Here is a 24,927-nt window from a genome sequence, read left to right as displayed (position 1 = left end):
GGGAGGATGTGGAGGAGCATCTAGGAGAATCTAGGGAGGAGTCAGCTGACTGGTCAAAATGACTTGAGGAACAGCCTTAGAGGTTTTAGGATGCAGTGACCTTTGGTCTTGGCCTTTCTCCTGATGTCTGCCCTCCTCTTCGCCATAGGCCCCCCTTTCGGGTCCGGTTAGTAGAATTTGTAGAAGGGCTGTCAGCTACTGTTAGGGCTCTGGTATAGTCAGGGGGTATGGCCAGGGCAGGTCTTGGGGCAGGTTAGCAGGCAGCAAGGGCTGTTCTCACTGCCCTGAGCTGTAATGTCACTGTACTGAGAACTCCTGTGTTTTGCAGTTCAGATGGTGAATTCTTCCAGTGCGTGGGAGTGGGGTTGTTGGGTTAAAATCATACGCTTTGCAACTTAATCCTTTGGCAGACCTTCTTGCTTGTGTTGTTAAGATAGTCAGCAACACAAGAAAATCCAGGTGAAACTTGGTGCCAGTCCATTGTGTCCAAGCAAGTCAGCAGTGAAAGTGCCAATGCTGAGCCAGAGGCACACGGGGCGCCCCAGGGTCTGTTCTGACAGGCGTAGCTTTGGGTATCTGCATCTGTGAGGGGATGGAGGAGCAGCTGGGGGCTTGGCCCAAGGCTGTGCTAGTGAGGCTGCACTTCGTCTCCATGGGACGGAAAGGACTGACAGCCCTTCTCTGGTACAGAGCACGGTGCTGCTGGCTTCTGCTGTCAGAGCGTGTTTTACAGAACACTGAGAACCTGTGCTGTTGGAGGTAAGCCGTATTTAATCTGGATGAGGCATTTTTCCCTCTGCTGATGAAGCACTGTGAGTCAGAGGTGCATGCTGAAAAATGAAAACCTTGACATACTAAGCTTGGTCAAACCTCTTTTTGGCAGAGATTCAGGTTGATGCTTTAATTTTTACTTTATTTTAAAGGGAATAATAGTCTTACATGGTCAGGTGTAAAATTCTTGGCTTCAGTGCCTAGACTGCAGATTAGCTAAGACTAATTTTTGAAGAGAGACAGAGGTAAAAATGCATCCCCCCAGTGCTAGTACTAGAATGAGTGAATGGAGGTGGAAGCTTCCTGTACAGCCGTCCTTTTATCTTTCACCATAAAGGACGATGAATTTCTGGAAGCCCTGACGGTTCCCTGTAGGACTGCACCACACAGCAGTGCTTTCAACGTACCTCCCTGCAACCGGAGAGGAAACCTTTCAGAATCGCACCAGAACTGGCAGCTTTCTGTGAGAATGAAGCTGAGCCAGCGTTGGAAACCTGGTGTGGACAACCCAGAGTCCAGGCAACTGGGAAGGATGGCTGGAATCCTGCAAGGTGTTGGACACAAGCTGGTGTTTTTAGACTTGTGGTAGGGGTGTGATCGGATAAGTATACTGCTTGTGGGTGTTTTGGGTTTTTTTCCTTTTCTTTCAATGAATAAAACCCCCATCCTGTTCAACTGTTCGGGCAAGTAACAGATCACTTCAGGCTGCTCTTTTTCAGAGTAAAAAGGCTTTATTGGGAGGAAAAAAACCTCGCTTGGTATGTGAGATGTCTGAAGTTGGCTCACTGTACAGTTGCAGTATTTCAGTAAGTGAGGAGTATAAAAGCTGTCACGTGTCCAGTTAGAAGCAAGTAACCTGCTGCTGGCAAAAACCAGGTCTGTGTCCTGATTTGTGTTGGTGTTGTAGTCCCAGTGACTTGTTTATACTGTGCTTCTTTCTCCATTGCCTTTCTGAATGACTGATTTGACAAAATCTGTTCCAAGCTTGTGTTGGAAAGGACTACAAAAACTGGTAAGGAATGTAGTTGTCCCCTGTCCCGTCAACCCGTCTCTGAAGTAACGCTCTGCAGTGGAAACACTTAGATTTTAAAGAGGAAAGCAGATGGGCTACATCAGACTGTCAGAAGAGTTTTAAGTCCAGAACACCAGAATTAAGGTTGCAGGCCTGTTGTTTCTTCATTTCAGTAACGGTAAGTTAGCCTGGTATTTTGTCCAAAGGGTCTGACAGGTTCTGTTGCTGCACTCAGCACATACAAGCTGTACGTTGTTGGAAAAAGTCTTATTCTAAGTCAATTTAAATGTGTTTAAAATACTTTGATTTAGATAAATCGGTTATTCAAGACATACATGGACTTCTTGAAGGCGGCCTGCTGTGCAGGTGGTGTTGGTGCCGTACGAGGCAATTGCCCGAGTGCTGCAGCTCACAGATTTCATTGTAAGGCACTTGGGATTGATAAGGCAGCTTGTAAAGTGGTATGAACAACACACTTGGATTATGGTATTGTAATTACTTTCCACTTTACTTGAAATTAGCTTTGGCTTTTTCAGCTAATTATTTGCAACTGCTGCATGTGGTCTTTGAAATCACTGCTGCTAGCGTGGTTTTTCCACCACAAGCGCTGCAAGTGCAAGTGCTGCAAGCACTGCCACTGTGGGACTTGGGGCAGCTGAACACCTTCGTGGAGGCTATTGCAGGAGGAGCAGCTGCCTTGTCCTGGCCCTGCCTGCTTCTGGGCAGGGTGGAGGCAGAGGAGAGGGGCTGAGGCAAGGGGTTGGTTTTACCCAGGGCTCAGAGGCTGTGGCTGCCTCACCCACTTGCCCAGGAGTTCTCAGGGGCCTGTCAGGCTTCACTGCTATCAGTGCACGTTTTGTTTGGCCAGCACTGACTTGCACTTAGAATTTTAAGTACAGGCTTTACAGAAGTTTTATCAATAACTCTGTTCATCGTTGGATGAATCATTTGAAGAATGTGAAAGAAAATTTCAGAGAAACATCTTTCAGGTGTTTTGAAACTAAATTTCTGGTTACAGTTGCTGTATTACTGCAGGAGCAGCAATTCCACCTCCATTTAAGACTTCAGTGGTGACATGCTTCAAGTGCACTGTAAGGTTGCAGGAGAGAGAACACTGCTCGTGTGTTGGAAGTAATGATGTGAATAAATATGATAGTTTTTACCTTTGCAACTGAAATCTCCAGTAGTAACAGAGAAACAAAGTCTTAAAATCTTCAATTTTAGAAATTAAACTTGATCTTCAACTGAGTTACAGAAGCTTTCTATGACATTCAATTGCAGACTATGTTCTTTCAGAGGAGAGCTATTAAAGCCTGAATTATTTTTTCATAAAACCTCAACTGCAGGTAGCTACCCAAGAAGAATAACTATCATTTGCATTATGAAGTAGAAAAATGAGAAATTCTTTTCAAATGGCTTTTGAATTTATTTGCTTGATAAATACAATCCTAACAAAATAAAAGTTAACCAATATTAAGAGATTTGTCTGAAGAACATTAGAAAAATCCATGACAATTCAATAGGAATTAGTGTGAATTAAACAAATGAACAAAATAGTTTAAATATTGCCAGCAAATATAACATGTATGTAACTGAAGGCAAGGGAGAATGTTTTAGTTTACATTTGTCATCTGACCACATTTTCTGTGTTTATAAAGTTTTTTTCCAAATTTTAAAAAAATACTATGCTGTTTTCTATAACATATCAAAGCATTATTTGTACAAAATCAAATCATGGCCAATGATTCACAGCAGTGCAATAGATAAAGAATACAACCACATCCAACAGGTGCTGAAAATAAATATCCAGATTAAAAAATAAGATAGCCTTATATGCACTCTGTGGAGTTTGCTGTCTATATATGAATTGATGGATGAGTCTCATGAGTGTATCTATCTGAAACATTAACTGACCCTTAAATGCCAGTGTGGCTGGAGCCTTTCTCAGGCAGAAGCAGTAAAACAGCCAAACCAAAAGCAAGTCCTGGGTGCTTGTTGCTGGTTTTTAAATAACCAAAGCATGAGGCTGTTGCTGAACCCCCAGTGCCTCCCCGTGGCATCGGTCTTCAGGCTTATTTGGAAAGCACAAGTGACTTGCATCTCTGCAGAGGAAAATGCTATATTGCTTGGTCAGGCAGATCTATCTAAGTGACACAGCCCATCCCCATCACTGTCTAAAGCATCTGACAGTGGCTTTCTCTGAGGGACTGAAACATTTAAAATAGATGAAGAAAAAGCTCTTGGCTATGTGGCAGCAGTGTGAACAGAGCCTGTCTTAAACAGGTGGTTTATAAGTGAGCAAATGGGTTACCTATATCGCTAAAAGAAAGACATGAACAGCTCTTGATGAACATTTCCATCATACAGGGACATAAATAACATCTCTCAAGTTTTAACATTTATTCAGTACATCTCGGAACAAAAATGAAGCTTAAGGGCATGTTAGGTAAACATGATACCCCGCAGCCTCCCAACTTTTCAGCCAACCCAGAATAAATTTAAAGCTCCCTTGTATATAATCTGCATCATAAAGGTATCAAAGGCACAAGCAAGAAGTGACTCGGTTAATAGCAGAAATTATGGTGAATGAGGATGAAGAGATGCACAAGGCAAATAATTGTAGTAAGTGTGGGTGAGTTTTTGTTTATTTACTGAAAATGAGATCTTCCAATTCTGCTCCAATGAATGTAAATGATGATTTTGGCTTAAAATAAAACTGTTACTGAATTATTTTAAATCACCTGAAGGAGACCAGTCTTGAAATAAGCTGATACTAACTGGAAAACTCTTCTGGCCTCTCCAAACTCACCTCAGTCTGATGAGTAGAAGCCACAAGTATTAGAGACAAAAGTCTCCAGCGCTTAAAATAAAAGTTTCTTTACAGAATGTACACAGCCAGCAATAATTTGTGCAGTTTGACTCAAATTACAGTAATTTGCACAGTTCAGTTGATTTTATGCATATCTAAGGAGACAGATCAAATTGGAGTTTCTTTCCTGTCTTTACTTGGCGATGGCTTGACTTGCTGCTCCTTGCATGCTTTTGGCTGCTCTTTGGCTGCTTTTGTCTCCAGGACACTGTCTCTTTGCTGCTGAGAAACACCCCCGCGTTTTTCTGGCTCATCTTCTTCCTGCACCTGCTGCTCCGATTTAGCTCGCTGCAGTAGCCGAAGCTGTACTCGCAGTTCTATGATGGCCTCTCGCTCCTCATGAATCGCTTGGTTCAGGTGATTGTTCTTTATCTTTTAAGTAAGGAAAACAAATGTCAGGGCTCCTCCTGATAAAGAATGGCTGTAGCTGGAGGGGGGGGGGGCATTTAGCATTGCACAATGAAGCTTTGCTGTTAACCCAGACAGCAACATGGACTTGCACACAGTAGTTATTTAAAAACAGAGCACGTGGGTTATATGCCTACACAAAACTACCAGTTTGCACAGGTGCAAACATCTCTGCACAGACTAAATCAAGTAACCACTAAGGAGAAGAGTACCAATTAATACTAAAAGACTCAAATCTTACCTCCAGTTCCTCATTCTGCCTCTGCAAATCTTCCAGGATGACCTGCAGTTCCTCCTCATCTTCACTCTCACTTTCACTCTCAGAAGAATATTCCTCGGTTTCACTTCGGCCATGCTGCTGGCGACTGAAAGACCAATGTCAAACTCCGATTTAAACACTTCCTCAAGTCTGTCAGAACTATAGCAGTGTAAAAGAGTTAACTTACTTACATCCACTGAATAATCTGCAGTGGTTTTAAAAACAAAATCAGAATTTCCTTTCAAAGCTTAATTTAATAAAGCAGTGATTTCCAAGGGGGATTTTTTTAGTGCACAGGGTCTAGTTTCCTTCAGATCATAATACCATTGTTATACTAACAGAAAATACCCTGAAAGGTCCAAAGTTGCGGAGATTTCAATAAAAAGAGGCGGCTTTCACCTGTGATGTTCATAGGTTGAGCTTTTAAGTGCAGTTTAGAGTATTATTTCAGAGGAGCATATATGTACTTCTAATCAAAGAGTGCTCGCCTGGCAGCAGCTCTGATGCAAGCAGTCTCCCTTTTACCTTTGTATTTCAGCTATTTCTGCTCGAAGGCGATCTATTTCTTCCTTCTCCGAGGCAATCTGTCTCCGCAGAAACTGCTCCATGGCCAGCAGTTCTTCTTGTTCTGTTAAAATCTCATTCTCCTGCAATGATCGATTAGTTCACTTAAAGCCTTGACTTTTGTGTTCTACAGGAACATATGATAAGCATGAGATGATGCTGTTCTCTGAAATACTTTCAGGAGAAGTGGTTAGCATGCCTGCTTTGAACTCTGATTCATCAAGACCTCAAAGCAAATCCAAGCTCAAAACCAACAATGTCTGTTCTGAATCCTCAAGATGATCGCTGTACTGAATAGTTGTGGAGATGATGCACCAAATTCTGCCATGTTTGGCTGCCTGTTTCCTTAAATCACAGGGGAAGACTCTGGCTAACCAGTAAAATAACTAGAAAAACTGAATTATAAACTACATCTTTGAAGATAAGGAGGAAAGTACAGTGGAGAGAAGATCAAAGCTCACTGAGGGAAGCAAAGGAAGGCAAAAAATTGTTGCCTTACTTTCTTTGATCATCAGGAAAGTAGTTAATGGTATTATTAAAACTGGTGAGATTTGGAAGTGCTTTCTAAGTACATTAACAACAAAGGCTACCTTTTTTTGTTGTTATTGCACAGTATCTCCTTTTTGCTGTTAACAAGAGCATACTCAGCTTTGGGTTCACTCCTGCAGTCAGCATTCCTTCCCTACTTTATTTACCATTAAAACAAAGCCTTGTATTTTAATGGACAGAGAGACTCCTTTATGCCTTCAATTTCCCGTTGCATTAGAAGGAAGTGTTTAATGTTTCTGAAAGATATGGAACAAGAAAATACCAGCAGACAAACAGGAAGTGCCTGCCATCTACCTGTGCAAGCAGAATATTTATAACTTCTTCATTCTCATTCATTTCTTCTTTGGAGACATCCTCCTTTGAAAGGCTAGCAATTTCTTGTGCAATCTTTGTTTCACACTCCTGCCAGAGAAAGAGAGCAACTTTTAAAAGGACAGCTTCCCCAGTCACTCTATTTACTGTTAAAAAAGATTTTTTTGGTATGTATTAGTTTCCACATTTAGAACCGCCATCTCAGTTGCCTTGAAAGTTTTCAGCAAGGTCTGTCCCTTTTCTGGGACGTATGACACTTTAAAAAAAAATGCTTCTGAAGTTTGTTAACCTTGAGTCTTCCAGTAATTCCTCTTGGTACTCCAGGACACACTGCTTTAAGCATATAATGAATACATGCTCTGTCGAACACTAAGTTTTTAATCATACATTTCATACTTTTTTTTGTAAACAGCTGTGAAGGAGTGGGGAGATCTTGCTGTCCCTAGGGAGAGCCAGCTAACCAGAAAAGGCAATTGCTCCTCAGCCATGTAAAGTTAAGATGAAAAAATCTGCAGTAAACAGATTGAAACGTGGTTTTATCTAACTGGGTGCCTCTGCATTGTCACAAATTAGTGATCCATGATTTAGGTATTTGGCCAATAAATAGAGAAGTTACCCACCTGTCTCTTAGCTTCTCTTAGTTTCCTCTTAAGAGCTGTTAAAATTCTTTGCACCTCCCAGAGTCTCTCTTCTTTGGATAAGTCTTTTATCCCTGCCTGCAAGTCTCTGTGTAAACAGTTCAGTAGGAACTCCTAGAAATATTACCAAAGAAATTAGTGTCTTTAATACATCATAGCAGGGCAGACTGAAAAGAAAAATCTTTTTGGCTTTGTGGCAAAGCTTGGCGTTCTGGTTTTCAATGCTTGACATGTCGACCAACAACAAGTGTTAACATACATTCAGCCCATGATCTAGAACTAGTTGAAGAGCAATAGTAAAGAAACCACACTCATTCTTTAACATGTTCTCCTAACCTTCCTCCCATGATAGAAGTATTGAACTACACAGCAAAGCAATCCATGAAGGACATGGCTCTAATCATCACAAGACCATAACAACTTGCCATGCATGAAATGGGTGAGAGTATCACCCTATCTCTTTCCAGTGGTCTCCACTGACAGGACAACTGTGATATAGAATTAAAGACTATGTTACGAGTTTATGAGAATTTACTACTGAATGTATAAAAGCCAGGGCAAAGATAAACAGAGAAACACTAAAGTAATTGCCAACCTGTCGCCTGATTTCTTCTTTGATGCTTTCTTGTGTTTCTGGAAGTGCTGGCATTGTTGCCATATTTGACCAGCGAAGAGGTTTTGTCACCTGCTTTAGGGTCACATTCCCAAAGAACTCTTGAACATGTGTAAAAAATACATACAGGACACGGTTGCTGATCTGCAAAGAAAGGACAGACAAAATATTGGTTAAGTTGATTTATTCACATCATCTTTATCTGTGAAACACAGAATCTTTCTCCAGAAACAGAACAACCTATGCCTTTCTGTGAGTCATATTCATGTTAGTTTGTCCAAAGAGATTAAAATCTGGATTAAAAATGGTACTTTAAATGACCCAGTGCTGGCCTCAAGGAATCACTTCACTATCTCTACTTCTTACCTTTGTATCCGAGGCATTTTCATGCTAAACTCAGAATTTTCATATGCCTTAACCTACCACAATTATTTCCATCACTGGTAGATACAGAAATGTATTAAATCTTTCTTTTACTCATGTAGAGGTAGTTAGTGACAGCAGCAGGTAAGACGGAACACCAACCATACTGCGCTGTGGCTGGTTGCTGGCTACCTTCTCTCTCCTCCCCCAAACTGTAAATATTTTCTCTCAGATGATTTAATATAGTAGAAAAAGTAGTTTGAAAGGAGCTGCTACTGTATTATTCCTTGTTTCAACATGAGACAGAAGCAAATACTTATTTTGATACTGTATCTTCCATTAAAATTAAAAAATCTATCCTGAAAGAAAGTTCTGTCACTACCTGCATTTTAATTGCTTAAATCTCCTTAACAGCAAACATGATTGGGCCTGTTTTATTTTACATTAATTGCTACTACTTTTGTTAGCTAGAGAGTGTCTGGCACAGCAAAATAGCCAAGAATAATACCCAGCCCTTTTGTTACTGGGCCTCCACCTAGATTCTTTTAATTATAAAGCCAAGCTTTTCTAAAGTGTGGAGTTTCTTCTAGAAGACCCACACCCAATAATGCCGTGTTTCCACTATGCACAGGACTAATTCTGAGCTGTATTTAAATTGAGTATTTCCAAGATGTTTATTAAGGAATTAATCAATCCAGAAACCACAGAATCTCACTGGAAAACTAGGTCAGTTGTTTTCCCCAGCAATGTGACTGCAGACACCAAAGCCATTATACCCAAGTCATTACTGCACCAGGAATATCTATTTGCATAACAGGGTTCATTGGCTTGATATTAAAATTAAGCAGCAGTATAGTCTTCACTGAATTCTCATTGAATCACAAGCCCACAGAAATTGTGTATCTGCATGAATTACTGGACGAATTCAACATTAAATTACTTCTGTTCACAACAGAATTAAAACCCTGACAGCAGTCTTTGTAATGCTCTCACAATAACCCAAATACCAGACCCATAGTATGCAAGCTTACATTCAGAAAGTCTTTTGTTCCCCCTTTCCCAGCATTTTAGGTTCCCGAAGGTATACAGAGAAGCTGTAATTTAGCTTAACTGTGTCAGACAATACCTAATTCCCACCTACAAGAGAACTCCTACAAAGAAGTCTTTCTTGGGCTGAAGTTCTGCTCTAACACTAGCTGTGTGGTGCACGTACCTGGACAGTAGGGCTGAGCACTATAGAAATATTCTGGATGTTCATTTTTGTTTCCAGTTCCTTTGCAATAACATGGTCCATATGCACAACCAGCCAAGAAATTAGGAGATGGTTACACTCTGGCAACTCTTTCAGCAACCTCTGGCACTCCTGAACTTTCTCAGCTTCTGTGGTCTTTCCACAAGCATCTTCAAAGCGGGGCATTAGCTCTTTGGTAAGCAAATTTTCAGGCAGTTCTCGTAGGTACTGTTTCAGCAAGCTGGCTACTGTATTGGGCTCGTATTCTTCCAGGTTGGGAGATTCTTCTCGATCATAGGCTGCTTTTAGCTCATCAACTTTTGATTTTATTCCTTAAAATATTTAGATCAAGAATTAAGAGAAATCTTCAACTGTAAATATATAATAGTTATATTTAATTTTTTTTTGAGATACATTTATTTCACCTCTTCTTTCAATTTAAGCTAATTGAGGAATACCTTTTAAAAGTTATCCACATGTAACAAAGTTAAAATCATGACTCAAAATTATGTGATCACTGATCACTGCTAAAAGCAGACTACTACTGTGAAGCAAAACCACAGCACTGCCGAAGCTCTGAATCAGAAGTAGCAAATATCAAGTCAAATATTGTGCAACAAGTTATACCTACAACAGCTTTCCTATGTCAAAACAAAACCCACACTTTTTAGTTTCCAAATTTCCAGCTGGCCCTCCTCAGTGGAGGAATCTCACACAGGATTCTTGATTTGAGGCACTGCATGAATAAAAGTGTGTTCACATAATTATTCAACCCAGCCAAGATTTTCTGTAAGGTGTTTTTATAACTTGGTGACATTCCAATCTTCCCAAACTTGGGGAAATTTCATTCTTAAAGCTGAAACACGCACCTTGAGTTACATCGACTTAATGCGCTGCCACAGCTTGGCTCACACACAATAAGCAATGGGTGCACTCAGCCCATGGTAAATGCCAGTTTCATGTCAAAGTAAGTTAGTCACCACAATGGCTGGTAGGTTGTTAAGCCACTGCAATTGTCTCTCTAAACTCTCCATTTAAACAATCATCTTTCTTACACACACAAGAGGGTGCTATTGCACTGGAGAGCACCTAGAATCCACAAAGATCAAAAAACGATTTATGGAGAACATACCTTCTGTGAAAATTCCCAACACATTGTGTCTTGAAAAAACGCAACCAGAATGTTCCAACAGGCAAGACGAAGAAACTCCTTAAGCTGCTGCGGTATTTATAAATACCATGCAGATTGACAGCTTAATGAAGCCTTTAAAATCGTTTGATTACTGTTTTACAGCAACTTGTTTCAAATACTTTTCCTCAAATTCCTTTTCTCACTTGTCCTTGCTCCCTTAAACATACCCACAGAAGTACTTACACAAGTTGTTACACTGCAGATGCAGTTCACAAATAAAGGGACTGTTTTGTTTAAAGGGACTAAAACGAATGTTTCATTTATGTCAGCTGGTGTTACACAACTACCATGGTTAATTAGCCTGCTGTTGCTAAGCTTAAATACTGAAACTTGTATTTTCTGCTTATTATTAGTGTATTTTCTCAAATAAAAGTTTTTAAGAAAAAAATTGTACAATGGAAGTAACTGGAGAAAGCAACTTAGTGGGAAGTTTAAGTAATAAAATGGTTGTATCTCATCTTTGCTTTGGCAATCAACTAGCATTGTATTTCTAATGCAGACATAAAAGAATACAAGCTGGCCATACTAACACATCATATTCATCGTTACCTTCCTATCCCAAAAGGCCAAAACAAGTGTCTTTTACTGCCATTAAGCAGTACCCCCATATTAGCAACTTTTCTGGTACTTCAGACCTACGGGTTTGCTTAACTTTAGCTACCTTATTATCTTTCGGATAATTAAAATTAATGCAGCTATAAACAGAGTCTCTAGGTGTTGAAAATGGTAAAATAATACAAAAATTGCACGGAAAGACCTTAGGAACCTGCATGTCAGTGTGCACAGAGTACCTGAAACTCTGTAGATGCCTTCACACTTCATGCCATACTTCTCTACATAATCTATACATTCACGGAAAACTGCTGGCAGGCGGATGCCATCATACATCATGGTCCTGTCTACCGCATCGGACAAAGGAATGCCAAACACGGGTCTATGACTTGGAACATCCACTTGAGGTATCTCTGTCTCCTGAATTGGCTTTTTCTTTTTCTTCTTCTCTTTCCACTGCTTTACAACATCTGCTGCAGTTAAGTCTTTTGACTTCTTCTCTTTATGTTTGTCTTCCTTATGTTTGTCTTCTTTGTGTTTTTCATCTTTGGGTTTCTCTTTTATTTTAAAATCCTTTTCCTTTTTTTTGGAAAAGCTGGGTTTCTTGAAGACATGTATTCCCTTGGACCGCTTCAACTTTGAAGGACTTTCAGCTTCATCACCGGAACTGTCCTCTTGAAATGCAGCATAACCTTCCGCTATTAGGCAAAGGAAGAAAAGGCAAGAGGACAGCTGTAAGTCTGTTTAGTTTCTAGATAGCGTACTGTAAGAGGGAGAGAACAAGAAGTAATGTGTAAGGAGGAGAGAGCAGTAGCAACATGAATTAAAAAACAGCGACTGCCTGCCTCTTCAGAAGGTTTTCTTTAGTTGTTACACAACTAAGTGGACAAGGATTAAATCAAGGTTGCATAATCACATCAAAGATAAGCCACACAGCTCCTGAACGATCTAAACAAGTAATACTTTATATACTTACTCATAATGGCAATGTCCATCTTATGGGCTAGTTTCCCATCTAACAGTCAAGGAAATGCAAAATAAAAACAACTGTTGGGCAACTTCTCTATGTTCCTGTAATCAACAGTATAAGAGTCGCTGTTAAGGTTCATCTACCACATACACATAAGTCTAACGAACCTCTATTGAGAACAAACTAAACTTCAGCCACTTAACTCCCCAATCCCTTTCCAAAACATGATGAATTTTAAGATAAATATGAAGTTAATAAAGTTTCAGCCTCAAATAAAATACCAAAAAAGTAAAAAAAAAAAAAAAAGCACAAGCACACTTATCTTTTCCCCTAGACAAATAAAACAATTCCAGTAACACTAGCACAATACCTGTCAGTGCAGTTGCGTATTTGCCTTAAAAAGCATATGTGAGAGCTTCAAACAAGTCCATGGGCGGAGTACACTGTTTCAGCAAAACACCAAATGCCGTTTAAAATGTGCACCAGAGCTTTTACTAACTACGCCTCTGCAGCTAGCCCTGCCTATCCTTCAGGCAACTCACCCTTCCCACCCTGGACTTTTCCCTAGGACTACCAAACATGCACTTTCATAGAAGATGGAGAAAGACCGTAGCACTGTTCCCGTCCTAGTGAATTTTAATATAAAAATGCAAATGTTAAGTGGAGGACAACCAGCAACCAGGTCACATCCCCCCAGTTTACAGGCTATACCATCATTCACTCTTTTTGTAAACTAAACTAAAACCAGAAACCTGCAGTGCATAAACTAAGGATTCAAATCTCACTCTGATACGGAAAGAACTGCTGATGCAGCAGCTATGGGACAAAGGACAGCACACATCACCATTGTGTTTTGTGAGAATGAGATGGGGCTGGCACTGAGTTTCAAGACAGGGTTCACAGATGTAGTTTCCAAACAGCCAAATCTTCACCAGAGCCCAGAACAATCCACCCTCAATCCTTCCTGCTGGGTAGCTGTAACAGCTCCCAGTCAGTCAGCGTAGGTTTCCCACACGCACACTAGGAATAGCATCAGCGCGTCCCTGGGTCAGCACAGGGGACCCAAGCTTGGAGGTTGCCTTCACCAACAGAGCACCTGCCTTACACATTGCAACACAAACCTTGGTGATTTTCTAGATCTATGGTAATGTAACACCAGCAATAGCACATTACTGAAACTGGTATTTCTTGACTCCATCAGAAGACATGACGAACAAGTTAATTGCCTATTAATAAGCCTATTTTAATTTGTCTCAGTAACATAAGTCAACAAAGTTTAGAAATAGGTACTAATTACAGATTCACAGAGAATCTCCTACCCATACCAAAAGGGGGTTTGTATGTCTCTCAAAGCAGCCCAATTTTCTTTACCATACTTCTGGTAATAAAATTACTGTATTCCTTTCACCAGTTTATTGAAAAATAAACAACCTAAATTTATACAGAAGAAAAAGTATCGAAAGTACTTAACAAATCAGGTAATTTTTAAATGTGGAAAGAAGTATTACTTACTGTTAGTAAGCTGATACTTCTGTTCACTGTTTCCTTGAGACATCTAGTACTAATAGTCTGCATTTTCCCATCACTCTAATGTATGCTAATGACATTTTCCTGCACCTATAGGAGACCAGTACAAATTTAATAAATACTTCCATTCCGACGGCATAACGACTGCACTACCTGCCAATTCCTTGCTCAGGTGTCACTAGATCTTCCACAAGCATGCATTATTGAACGCCTTCACTGCAGTTATTTTAAACGTGATGTTGCAAACACAGTTCTCATCTTACTGAAAATTATGAAAACCCCTGTTAAAAATTAAAAGAAAATAAAAAGCCAGTGTTACTCCAGAAAGATCTAACTTACAGGCTTAAAAGCTTTGTCATGCAGTGAGGCCACTCTTTCTATCAGTCTGCATGCTTGGGAATACTTCTCATTTTCTGCACTCTCACAATGAAGCTATAAATTCATGCTGTAGCATTTATTGTTAACACAAAGGGCTGCATTATGTAGAACTGCAACTTACCAAACCTTCCTACTACAAGATCCATTTTGTGCATTAGGTGTCTGATGAGTTTTTAAGTCATTTATACCTCTACATTTGATTTTTGCTCTCTGGGGAAATTTGCATGCATCTGTAATTAGTTCACTGAAAGAAAACAGGGATCGCTTTTACATATGGAAGAATTAGTAGGTCAAATATGACTATACCAACTGATGTGCAATGCTAGCTTTAGTTATCTGATTTCAATTTGTCAGAAGATTTGCCATCAACCTGTATACCATTTCTAAATAAAACAGTACGACAGACATGGATGCCTAACGAACTTGGGTAGACGGCTTCTACTTCCTTTCCTCACCCACAAGACATATTGTTATTATTAACAGAAACTTCAAAATTACAGACACTACCAACACTTAACTACCCAACTTTCAGTTAGATCAGTTTGCTTTTAACATACATTCAAACCCACTGATATAAGCACAGCACTCCCAAACAAATTCAGCATTCAGATTACTGTGCAGCCTTATGCAAGGACAACAAATGAAGTTGAAATATGAAATTTGCCTTACTTTATTTTGATTTAAAATAATTACTGGCACTGAAAGGCAAACTTTTAAACTGTTTGCAAATAGTACTTTGCTAAAAAAACACACAGCAGTATATAGATATACATAGTAATTTGTCAGTAGAATAGGATGTGGCAACACAGAAAGATAAATCTTGATATGAAGAGCATCTAATGAATATCATGGGTAGAAAATTCCAGTGACTTCTTATTCTGTAGACCTGAAAACTGTATTCAGAGCTTCTCCACACACCAGATCAGTAAAACTAATGTTTTGTTTGCAGTAGCAGCTACTTGCTTCTTTTGTAGGATGAGAATGGCCTCCTTACAATTTCCAGTAGACCTCCCCCTATAGACATGTAGCATCCACCACTACTGTAGAATTCACCTCCACTACCACTCTGCACAGAAATGAAGGATCATAAGCACAGAGAGAACTTATGTCGTTGCTCTACCTGGAACAGCTGGGAATACTATTAGAGCTTTTGCATGGTTGCCAAATGTCCATATTGATGATACATTCCTGAGCAGACATTATTCTGGAGAAAAACCCCTTAAGATGAGAGAACCCGCTAGAATCTTCCACCTGGTAGTACCCAGCAGAAAGCTGCAGATCGCTAGAACCCCACACAAGGCAAGCATCTCAGGGGAAGAAGATAAAGATTAACACCCAATTGGGGACCAATGATTGTTCGGAGCAGGTCCCCAAGTTAATAGTAGGAATATTTCAGCCCTCAGCTACATCCCAAAAGAATATATAGGAACCATCCCCTTGCCCAACACATTAGAGATTCAGTCTTCAAAAAGATTTCCTGAAGAATTCAGAAGAGTTCATACCAATGATACTGCTGTCTTTTCACAAGATAGTTTAGTTTACAATTCAACCAATCCTCCATTTTGCCAAGAATTATATAAAGAAAATTAAAATTATTATAAACAAAAAATCCTAGCTACATATTGAATCCATCCTGTCCAATGGCATCAATCTCAGAAGTAAAACAAACAAGCAGAGTAAGATCTACTACATACAGACGCTCTAGCTACAGAATTCTAATGAGTAGAATAGCTTTTTCTTCGTAAGTATTTCTTATCACCTGGTTTTTTGCAAGGAACTGCATATTTTATGACTTTATCAACACGTGATTACTGACAGGTGGTTAAACATTCATTTGTAAAAATCAATTACACTGCTCACTGTCTCATATAAACCATTACTGCTTAAAAAAGATCTGTTTTTGCTCTCCTGCTGCCACAGTACAAGTTCTTGCATGGGCAAGAGATGTTTTGAGTCAGGAAACAGACTGAGTTAAAACTATCCTAGTAAAAACAAAATTAATTTTAATCCCTAATAAATCCCTAATCTAACTCGCTCTACAGCTAACCAACACTCAGTCTATCACAGAGAAGTGGAGAATAGAAATTAGTGGCTGAAACCTTTTTCTAGCAGCTGACATTCCACATAAAAAACAATATTCCATTTAATGTTCTATTATCTCCAAAACATTTTTAGCACTTTTTCCCCAGGCTAATTGCTGTGTATTATTAGGTTATTGCCATTAACATGGAAAATATCAAATCATTATATGAACCACATAGGAAAAAAGATCTGTTGCTAGCATAAAAAACTGCTTTTTTGATATAGGTAATAATACTGAAGCTAAGAGTACCTCACTCCTACAAACAGGATTTACCTGAAAAACTAAAATGAGTAACCTCAGGATATTTATCCTTCCCTCTCCACACACCCTCCTGTTCATCAAGCATTTCTGAGGTTTACATTTAGAGTATTATCAAAATACCCCCAAATCTTTGTAGGATTAAAGTTACATACAGTTTCAGGAGTTTGGATGACCTTGTCATTAATTCACTCATATTTTAAGTTCAACAAATATTCACTCTGTCATAATTTAATGTCAACACTTGTCTTTTTCTCATTGAAATGTTCAATTATATTTGTTTAAAAGCCAAATTATGTGACCATAGCAGGTTGTGTATTGTCCAAAAATCAAAGCAGGTAGCCAGAAAAGTGAAAAGAAACCATCTGAACACCTGCAACAGAATTTAAAAGGTAGAAGAAACTGAAGAATCAAAAGTATGGAAGGAATAACAAAAGGCAAAGCTGGAAGGGGTATACTCTCTTAAAATCAACCATGTTAAGCAACTGTAAAGAACCCTTGTAATTTACGTAAGTGTCTGCTCATGGTGTATTTATGATAATGACCATTTTTGGACTTTATGGGATGTACTGAAAGCTTTGTATGTAACTTACTCTTGTATCTGACTGGCAATTATATGACATACTTATATTAGGGCTAAGAAATGCTGAATGCTTTTTATATTACAGCTGCAACAGATAATTTGATTCTTCCTACATTTTGCACTTTTGTGTTTTTGAGGATTTTTCATACCTTCAAAGCTTCTTTTAAGTAACAAAAATTGCTTTACATCAGCTATAAAATGTGTTGTAATATCTTCCAGAAGAAAGCCATTACAGTGCTAATGTGCACAGACCTGCATGCATTTGCTGAAGCATTCTTCCTCTTCAGCCTTCAGTTAGACTATCACCATGAGACAAGCTGTTACACCACAAAGAAACCCCACACTATGTAGAATGATGACCTCTAACAATTCCAAATTTAGAGGTGTCTAATGCAGAGTTATAACAGAAAGCTGATTTGCAAAGAATAAAAAAAACCACCAACTACTAATAGCCTGAATTTAAACCTAGTCAATCAACACCGAATTTTTATCACCAATCCAATAATCTGTACTAGGTTAATGTTGTTTACATTAGAGAAAACCCCTAAGGAATCACTTTTCTTAAAACCTGTAGGAATTTAAACTGTTGGTTTTAACTTGAGGATAATATATTTTTGAGTTGCAGTATTCTTTAGGCACACAGTCTTCAGTTAAAATAACAATAGTCCTTCTAAACTGTGGTAGAAACAATTCCTGCATTCCAGGAAACTGGTTTGATTAAAAGCACTGCAGTGGCAGCAAATTCTTAAAGAGCAATTATTTAATATGTGCATGCATATTACAAATAGTTACCATATTCATTCTAACAGAATATTGTGTGCTGTCTCATTGTTTTTGATCTTCCAAATTTCACACATAAAAAGTAGCAAGTACACTGGCATCCAGAGCTTCCAGGCATCGGAGATACAGGCATTGTAGAAGAGGAACATTATTTTGCAATTTTGCTAAAACAGATGCCCATTAAAAAAGTACTAGCATTTGGGCTGTGATATTTAGGTTTCAGAGACTTGGACAGTAAGGATCTCTCTGGTACTGAGAGTGCTCAGTATCAGCTTAGTATTTCCAAGTGCTTTGTTCTTTCAGAATATGTAGAAAAACTCTACTGAATAAAAACTAATTCATGTTCCCAAAATTTTCTGCACAAATCTAAAGGTGGGAAGTAAGATTTCTCTTCTGCTGTTTTGGAGGAGGGGTATGCTTTTTAAATGAAAACTTCCATTCTGGACACTGATACACTGACAAAGAATGGATTCTATAGTCAAAGCTTTACTTTCTTCTAACTTTACTCTGTTAGTTCTAGTAAATTCAGAACTTGATGTTGGCTTGCACATTTTTGAACTCTGCAATAATACCTTGGCACTGCTGGAGGAAACTGCATGATCAGACTAAACTGAGAAGCTAGAGAGAAAAAGGACACAGATTTTATTACTCCTCAAATAATGGTGCAGTGTGCACATGAAAACTTGGGATGGTACACAACAGCAAACTCTGAATACAGGAGACATAAGGGAAAAGGGTTAAAGTTGTTGAAACTGACTCTTCCAAGTTGAAAAGTATAAAATTCAGGTCAAACCTACACTTTTACTTTAGCTAGAACCTCAGCTACAGTTTCAAAAAGCATCTATTTGGAAATACACTTGGAAACCTCCACTTAGAATGTGAACAGATAATGAGATTAGAAAAACCCCCATACCACGTGATTACTAATGCATCATTAAAGGTTTTGGATAAACATGTTTATTAGTAATTCTGGGCACGTGCTTGGCACCTGTATCTGCGCAACAAAAAACAACTAGATTTTTTGGTTAAGGTGTGGGGTTTTTTTGAAGAGAAACAGGTATTGCACAAAGCCTGTTTGTACAAGTTAACTTCCTTCACACCTAAACAAGTTTAAAAAAAAAAAGGTTGGGAATACTAAGCAATTTTGAGAGAGAAAGAAAGAGAGAAAGGGAAATTGTAAGCATGAAATAAGAGAAGTTGCCTACTCACTTCTTTTTTCTTTCTTCTTAAATTTTCCTTTCTTCTTCCCATGCTCCTTTTCATCATCAGATACTATATCCGGAGGCTCATGCAAGCTGTCATGAGGTGGTGAAGGCTCACCGGTGCGGTACAGTCCAGGGAATTTTGTAGGACTGATTTCTTCAGAGCTGGGAGTACGGGCAAGACCCCCACTGTGTTCTACCCGACGGTGTTCACTGGGGCTGCTAGTGGGAGGCAGGAAGCACTCGGTCATTCTGATTCCCTGATATCAAAGTGAAATCTTCTGCTACCTGTCCATCACACCTGCAGCAGGGGAAAACAAAAAGAAACCCCACACAATTTTAAGCAATGGGTTTCAGAACACCTTGTTTAGAGCTCTATCTACTTATGTCAAGACACAGTAACATAACATCAGGTCCTAAGCGCAGTGTTTGCAGAATCTGCCCATTAACTCCTAAGCCATATTAACATAATAAGAGACTGCTATTTTAGCCATTTCTACTTTATAATATATAAAACATTATATATTAAGTATTAGAATACTTTAACATTTGAAATATTTCTTACAAAATTCATAGGCAGCTTGCATACTGATTGGTAATATTTACTATAAAATCGTTACCTAATTTTAAATTTTTGACATAAAAGAGATTTGTCTGGAAGCTCAGAGTGTTTGTGAGCACTGCACTTAAGGCAAAGATAATTTTTATCTTTCCCAAGCATATTTTATAGATGCAAATAAGAACTTGCCTAGCCTGTTGCAATAAGGGGGAATAAAAAAAAAAAAGAGTTAAAGCAAATCCATCTTCTAATTATGCAACTGCAAATTAAAGAAGGTAGAAAAAGACTGATTATGTTTTTCTGGTATACAACAACAACTTCACATTTAAAAAGGCTATATTAGGTCATCTGCACCCAGATGCTGGTACGTTGTTTGCTTGAGAGTTATGGCCAAATAAAAGCTAATATGAAAATTGCTGAAGGAAGCCAATACAGCAGTGGAACTCATACGCAAAAAGCTTTTCCTAGCAAAGATAAATTTCAGAAATTCCACAGAACAGACCTGCTGTATGGGACATCATACCTCTGGAGTCCAGTTTGCTGAATTTGGCCCTTTGTCTCTAAATGGTCACCCTCACATACGAGCCCTTCTTTCAACGGATGAAAGGAAAACAGAAATAGAGCAAACCCCAGAAAAAGAAAAATCTGTTTTCCACACCCACTGGTATACTTGGATGACAGGTCAAATCATGGTTACATGCTAACTTTAATCCAACTTAAATCTGTGCTGCTGTGCTGCTGCTGAAAGGAAACTGATCTTTTGGAAGACAAACAGAAGAAAAAAAGATTATTTTTTTCTAAAGCTACATCAGTTCCATAGCCTGGCTCTCTATGCAGCCATACAAGTGTCAGGGCAAGCACAAGGAAGGCTGAGAGTTGGGGGAAAGTGCCCTGCACTGCAGACTTAAAAGTGATCAATGTGGCTGTGTAGCCATGGCCTCAAAAAAAACCCAGAATTAAAACGCGTTATAAGATTACACACAAAAGCCATATTAAACCTATTTCCATCAGTATTTTAGTTATGACAAGAGTATATCCAGACATAATAGCTGTGGCTTCTGCACCAGCTTTTGAAGTCTGCAGTCACATCTGGTACTCCTGCTAATTAATGCTGATGTACAGATTACAATTAAGAAGAAAGTAGTCAACCCTTTGCTAAGTTAGGCAAACAATCATGGATATGCAGTATTTTATAAAATCTCATTCAGGGACATAAACGATACATACTGGCCAAGCAGGAACTCCTGATACATCATACAAACCAGACTATAAATTCTTATAAAAAAGCAGAAAGCCTCTTTAAAAGATAACAACATTAACATGAGGCACAGCCATTTTCTTTTTTTTTTTTTTGCCATGCTTGTTGAGTTTTGTTATATTTTTAATTGGTATCATACTCCACTGCTATGCTAATTTGATATTGCGTTTAAACAAGTAAATGGCATGCTCAAACAAGACATTTTAGGAAAAACGTCCAGGTATCTAAAGCTTCAGACTTACAGCTACCAAAAAAGGGCAAAACTTTCAATTATATAACCATTTTCAATTACCAATGACACAGACTGGCAATACTATTGCATTTCATCTGAGTATCAGAATGATCTGTAAAATTCCTGCACAGCACCTGTTTGCACTTCATCCACCACCCCTCCCCCCCCCCAAAAAACAGAACCCAGAACACCCCACCAAAAGCTGCTAAACAACTGACAGTATTTCAACAGTAACTCATGGCATGAAATTAGAAATATTACATATAATTTTTTTAAGCAAACAGGATGGACCACACCTACAAATCAGTCCACATCTAGAGTGGGCAAGATGGGCAAGTGCACAGAGGGAAAGGACAGTGTCATTGCAAGGCACATAAACAGCAACCCAGAAAACGAGGACAGACACACTTTGCCTCTGGACCCTGGCAGAGCTCCTGGGATGAAGCCAGACTTAGACCATATGTTTCACAACACTCTTCAGCAGTGTTACTCACCTCCTGGGGTCTTATTTACAGATTGGTAGAATACAGAAAAACATAATACAGAATTGTGTTTTGCCAGGTTAATAATTATAAATGCATCCAGCTAAGGGGGTTTTGGGGAGGGTTGGTTTTTTGTTGTGTTTAGTTTAGTTTTGGGGTTTTTTTTAAACTCTCATCTTTCAGTTCTCTGTATGCAGAACACAGTGAAAATTTAATGTATGTATGAAACAAACTATCTCACTACAGGAGATCACTCACAGAGTGCTTATGGAAATTAACAGTTACTCAGATCAGAATTTGAATACGGCACAGTAAGACACAGAATTATGATAAGAAACAAAATATTCATGAGGTCTTTTCATACTGTTCATTCTTTATTCTGGCTAAAGCAGAGACACTAACTAAAAATAAAGATAATGGTGCATATTTGTAAATGCAACAAATTAAGACTGCACTTACGTTTCATATTTTTTATTTTACAGCTTTAAGAAAGCATTACTTTCCTATACGCATAATTTCCTAGGTCTTTAAATACGGGAGAAATTCCATGATGCTCAAATTATATCAAGACTTATCAGCAGAATTGGAGCCTTTAGGCCTTCCGCAAAAACCTCTTCCACTTTTACTAATGGATGTTAATGTACTATTGCCATACAAATCTGCACCTTTACTCCAGCCTTCACGCATTTTTGCTGACAGCAATAAATGGTGAGACTGAAAAAATCATGGATGCTCTCAGCATTTTGAGAAGGAACATTTCTAACAGGCTGATTCTTCTGCCAACTTCTCCCTCTCAGACTTGACCCGTTCTTCCCAATCTGTTACTGCTTCAGTCCTGCCTCTCCTCTGCAGCAGGCTCCTTGCTTCAAATGGCTTCTCTTCACCTATACAGTTCTCATCTGTCAGGAGATTTAACAGCTCACTACTGCCACATGGGGAAGGTCATACTACTCCCCTCATTAACACCCACCCCCAATTCCAGTAGTTTGCTCTCCCAAGACCCCTTTGTGAGATGATTCAATTTGCTAGCTGCTCCAACAGGCTTCTGCTGTGAGCTGGCTCATGGAAGAGCTCAACATGTACTAAAGATGAAGAGCAGAGGAGTGACAGAACTATGATGACAAGAGTGTAACCTCCCTCTTTGGGCAGCTCTGTTTTGTGATACTGCATGCACAGCTTCATCTCCCCAGATTTCACTTCATTCTTAGTATTTTCCCCATAACTTCAAGCTTTGATTTCTTTACCACCCAGTGCCAGTACTCCCACAGTTCCTGTCTTGATTGATTTCTCTTTTTCACCCTCAGTACATCACACCCAACATGTTCTTCATCTGCTTTGGTCTCTGTGACCCAAGCTCAGTCTCCCACTTTCCCCTCCCCTTGTTCTTTATTCAGCTGGTTCCTATTCTCCTGCTGCACACCGCTTACTTGCAGATAGAGTTCTCCCTCTTCTTCCTCTGTTTCTTCTATAGAATTAGTTATCAGTTCCCATTTCTTCCTGGATGTTCTTCTCTACTGCAGTCTTTTGTTTCCTCATGATTACCTACCTCATCTTCTCACCTTGTCCCCATTTCTCCCACTGGCTCTCAGTCTCTCCCTAGTCTCACAAGAAGTCATCTTCTTTTACCTCCCTACCAACAGCAGACTCCTCGACTCCCACCAGTTCTTGTTCACTCGACATTTGATTCTTCTTCCACAGGAGCCACGAATGCTGTTATGTGACAATGTCAGAGAGGATTTTGCAGTTCAAGTATCCCCTCAGACCGAGCTACTCTTTTCAGTACTCCCAAAATACAGTTTCTTGAACCATCTTCCTGCTCAACATGGGAGTTGAACCTTCAGAATAACTGTCAAAAATAAATAGCCTTCACCAAACACATGCGGAATTGTGACCTTTCCTCTATCCCCCAAGGAAAGACTAAATTAAAAGGTATTTTAAACATGGAAAGCACAAGGTATGTCTTTAACACAAAAACCCCTAGCCATCATATCACCACCATTTTTCAAGACCGTACACCAAGCACAGGAATGTGTGTTGGGGAGAGAAAGATGCCTGCATGGGCAAAATAATGTGGTTTTCCTAGCCTCATTTTTGAAAATAACTGAACTCTTTCCTAAAAAATTCAGCCTGAGCTACATATCTAGTAAGTAAAAATTAATATTAAACACCTGAGGTTTGGAAAAAACATAGAAAAGTAGAGAGACATGACAGCCAACTTCAATAGATCTCACTTACTAGAGTGTCACCTGAGTCGGCACAAACACATTAAAAAGAGGCACAGTCTGAAAGACCAAACTCACAGCTCTTCCATTCAGTACAGAAGGCTCCATTATTTCTGTTTTGTACTGAGTCTGTATTGTGACTTTGTGCCTTTGTAACCTATTGAAACAGCAGAAGCAAATTAGAACAGGTGGTTGCATGCACAGATGTTATTTTGTAAAGCTGTTGGGTGGAATGAAGGACATGGGAAATTTTTCTGCAACAAGCATTATGCAAGACCACATCTGAAGCATGGTGGGTGTCCCCAGGTCATCCCATTTTGCCACAAACAGACACACCCTGAAAATCTGGGTGTTACACTGAAAATAGCCCCAAGAAGTCAGTAATCAAAGGATGGAGGCAGAGTGGGAACACTCACTCAGCTACCAGAACCTGCTCTATCATAATTACCCAAAAGCAAGACCCAGAACACAGTAGTGCCTCATCATTGTAGGCCTTCAGTCCAAAAGATCTGGACACAGGTGAAGAAACTGATGTTACTCAAAGAAATGAGGCACACTGCTTTTGGACAAAAATTATCCTAGTAACAAGCATAGCTCCGTTTTGGAAAGTAATGAACCATAAGAGAAAAGAATAAAGAATATCACTTGTGGTCTAAGCATATCAAAGCACTTCAGAAACAATGAGTGGTACTCATACAGCTGCTGAGATGGTTGAAAAAGATGACTTGGAGATGAGAAGACAGTTAGAAGGAAGTTATTTACCAAGACTATACAATGTCTGAGACATGTCTAAGTTCCGTATCTTGCTCAGACTATCACAAAGTGTGGGAGGCCATTAAAACCATGGTCCTTCCAAGAGTAGAGGATATTGTTAAGTACACCTCAAATTAATCATCTTGTAACTACTGATGGTTGTCAGCTACAGCAATAGCTTAGGCAAAGAACGAAGTTTTTACTAGCTTAAAGCTAATAAACCATTTATGTTTTACTCAAATTGTTCTGAGGTTTTATTACTGCAATAAAACACAACAGTTTAAGCTGTGTTCTGAAATAAAAAGAT

General features: G+C 39.1%; 1 protein-coding gene across 2 annotated transcripts in view; it reads right to left on the bottom strand.

The window, feature by feature from the left end:
- Positions 1 to 3,195: 3,195 nt before the first annotated feature.
- Positions 3,196 to 24,927, bottom strand: part of RALBP1 (ralA binding protein 1) — a 38,658-nt gene continuing 16,926 nt past the window's right edge. For both annotated transcript variants that reach the window (XM_059836138.1, XM_059836139.1), the window contains exons 2-10: positions 19,122 to 19,415; positions 11,573 to 12,031; positions 9,572 to 9,921; positions 7,978 to 8,139; positions 7,365 to 7,496; positions 6,727 to 6,834; positions 5,845 to 5,966; positions 5,302 to 5,425; positions 3,196 to 5,024 (exon numbers count right to left, since the gene is read on the bottom strand). In XM_059836138.1, the coding sequence (XP_059692121.1) occupies positions 4,761 to 5,024; positions 5,302 to 5,425; positions 5,845 to 5,966; positions 6,727 to 6,834; positions 7,365 to 7,496; positions 7,978 to 8,139; positions 9,572 to 9,921; positions 11,573 to 12,031; positions 19,122 to 19,365 (1,965 nt within the window). In that variant the 5' untranslated portion in view covers positions 19,366 to 19,415 and the 3' untranslated portion in view covers positions 3,196 to 4,760. The remainder of the gene's footprint in view (positions 5,025 to 5,301; positions 5,426 to 5,844; positions 5,967 to 6,726; positions 6,835 to 7,364; positions 7,497 to 7,977; positions 8,140 to 9,571; positions 9,922 to 11,572; positions 12,032 to 19,121; positions 19,416 to 24,927) is intronic.

Source organism: Gavia stellata, chromosome 3, assembly GCF_030936135.1.
Source record: "Gavia stellata isolate bGavSte3 chromosome 3, bGavSte3.hap2, whole genome shotgun sequence".
Taxonomy (NCBI): domain Eukaryota; kingdom Metazoa; phylum Chordata; class Aves; order Gaviiformes; family Gaviidae; genus Gavia; species Gavia stellata.
This window is presented reverse-complemented; position numbering and strand designations above follow the sequence as displayed.